The following is a 2,500-nucleotide window of genomic DNA, read 5'->3' on the forward strand; positions in this document are numbered from 1 at the left end:
TATATATATATAACTTGATAACTATGAATCCCAAATAATCTCCTCTCCCAGCAGGACAGGATGCCTGTATATATGGTTGAACAAGATCGATCATAGTCATCCAAACAACTGGCCAGTGAATGGAAGAAGTATGATGTAGAGTGTAAGCCCTCTACAATCAAAACGTTATATGACATGGGGTGCATGCAGGCCAATTAAAGTGCCAAGGCCGAGGAAGAAACAACTGGCCTGAACAAAGGCTTACAAAGATTGGACATCAGAGGATTGGGAAAATGTAAATCTCACTTAAATTTTCCTTTTGACTGCGTTTATGTGATTCAAACGTAATTTAGTGAAATACTGTTGAATACCCGGAAAAAAATATAAGTATATAAAATGGTGTTCGTGTTTGGTTCAAAAGCGAGATCAGAAAAAGGTCGTGTTGTGGATGGAGTTCAAGAGAGTTTAACTGAATGTTCCAGTCATCTCGTAATTGTTGTTATTTTCATATGCGAATTTGTTTCTCTGATTAACCTCTGGTAGAAATACAGATGAACAGACAAATATTTGTTAAAAGAACCAGCTTAGAGAAGGCCCATCGCGACTTCAGAGAGCACAAGCAAAATTCCCTTTCAAGCTGACGATGTGGGACGTGATCTCTGTCATTAGCGCTAGAAGATTAGATATTGTAAAAGGTAATCTAAATGGATATCGTGACATCATTGACTGACGTCTTTTGTTCCAACTTCGCGAGTGGTTTCCAGATAATGATTACATTTTCATACATAATGGAGTTAAAACCCATTTGGATAATCATGGTATTAGAGTACTTGCTAGGCCTGTAAACAATCAAGATTAAAACTCTATTGAATGTTTATCGAAAGACTTGAAAGAGGAGATAAGCCAAGTAGAATGTTTACTAACAGTGTACACAAATAAAATTAGAAAACGATAAGAAGGAATACATATTCTACCAAAAATGGTCTCAGTAACTATATTAGAACTGTATATGTATGCATAGATATATAGATATATGATTAGATAGATATGAAAGGTAAAACACACTACCGTGTTGATACTATGGTAGAAAAAAAAACAAAACCTTGACTCGATTAGAGTGACTGACCTTAGGCCTTACCCGCTGTGGTGCCCAACACAGCAGTAACCTCCAGGCGACAATTGCAACTTCTTGCGGTTAGAGAATAGTTGACTTGGGGAAGGAGATAATAGAAAACAGTAGCACACAGTAAATTAATTTTAGATGCATAAACACAAACATATACACATATACACATATATACATACATACCAATATATATATGTATATATGTGTGTGTATACATACACACACATATGTATTTACATATAGACATACATGTATGTACGTATGTGTGTATATATGTGTATATATATTTATATATATGTATATATATACCTATATAGATAGATAGATATACACACATACATTTATATATATATGCATGTATGTATATATGTATGTGTATATATATATATATACATACATCATATGCGTGTAGAGAGAGAGAGGGGGGGGGAGGGGGAGGAGAGGCGGACAGAAAGACACAGACAAAGAGTCCGAGAGAGACGAGGATTTTGTTCCAGTGAATAACCCAATATCTTATTCGCGCAGCGCCCTATCATTAAAGAGATCCGGGAGGAGTGGACGGGGAGGGGGGGTTGAGAGAGTATATATTGGCCGGAGCAACACTGTGGACCAACAGACGGTTCTTTCTCCCTCCGTGAACATGTAAGTCGAGAATGGCTATAGTATGCCACAATATGTATTTTACAGTACCAGGCTTCAGGAACGACGGATCATTCGCTGTGACAAAAGCCTTAAACTAAGCACTGTTTTAATTTTCTTCTGAACCATGGGATCTACGGTCTCTACTGATGGTGGATTAAGCAAGTACAGCCTACTGGATATATTGCCATCTTTGTTCTATATATATTGTGAATTTTGCCCACGTGTTGTACATGAGCAATTTTTTTATCTTCTTTCAGAGTGAGATCTCCAGTATGAAGGCTTGCATGCTTCTTGCTGTGGTGGCGGTGACGGTGGCCATCGCGGCCGCACAGGGTCCTCCTGGTGGTCGTCGTCCCCCTCCTGGCGGTGCTGGCGGTCGTCGTCCCCCTCCTGGCGGCGCTGGCGGTCGTCGCCCCCCACGTGGCCCTCCTCCATGCATTGGTAAGGAAAATACTCTAAGATTCAAAATTTTCCTTTCATTCATATCGTCTTCTGGATTTGAAACCGATACTGAATGTTACCTCGTAACAGCGAGAAATTTCAAATGCCATTCTTTAGTTCGTGCTGTTTTGATACTCATATTCAAAGGCTGATTTTCACATGACTAATACACCTGCAGAGTTGCTGTGCGGTGAAGATACGGAATGCCCCAAATGCATCGGAGATATCATCCACAGCAGCGAAGACAGCACACTGAAGGAACAGCTTCGTGATTGCTACACAGCTGCTGACGGTTTGTTGTTCTTTTGTTGG

General features: G+C 39.6%; 2 protein-coding genes across 2 annotated transcripts in view; one reads left to right on the forward strand and one right to left on the reverse strand.

Moving 5' to 3' along the window:
• Positions 1-2,500, reverse strand: part of LOC125035172 (low-density lipoprotein receptor-related protein 4-like) — a 178,386-nt gene that overhangs the window by 76,996 nt on the left and 98,890 nt on the right. The window lies entirely within an intron of this gene.
• Positions 1,602-2,500, forward strand: part of LOC125035231 — a 1,597-nt gene continuing 698 nt past the window's right edge. The window contains exons 1-3 of the mRNA XM_047627491.1: positions 1,602-1,747; positions 2,005-2,188; positions 2,367-2,480. Of these exons, the coding sequence (XP_047483447.1) occupies positions 2,020-2,188; positions 2,367-2,480 (283 nt within the window). The 5' untranslated portion in view covers positions 1,602-1,747; positions 2,005-2,019. The remainder of the gene's footprint in view (positions 1,748-2,004; positions 2,189-2,366; positions 2,481-2,500) is intronic.

This window comes from Penaeus chinensis, chromosome 2 (genome assembly GCF_019202785.1).
Source record: "Penaeus chinensis breed Huanghai No. 1 chromosome 2, ASM1920278v2, whole genome shotgun sequence".
Classification (NCBI taxonomy): Eukaryota; Metazoa; Arthropoda; class Malacostraca; order Decapoda; family Penaeidae; genus Penaeus; species Penaeus chinensis.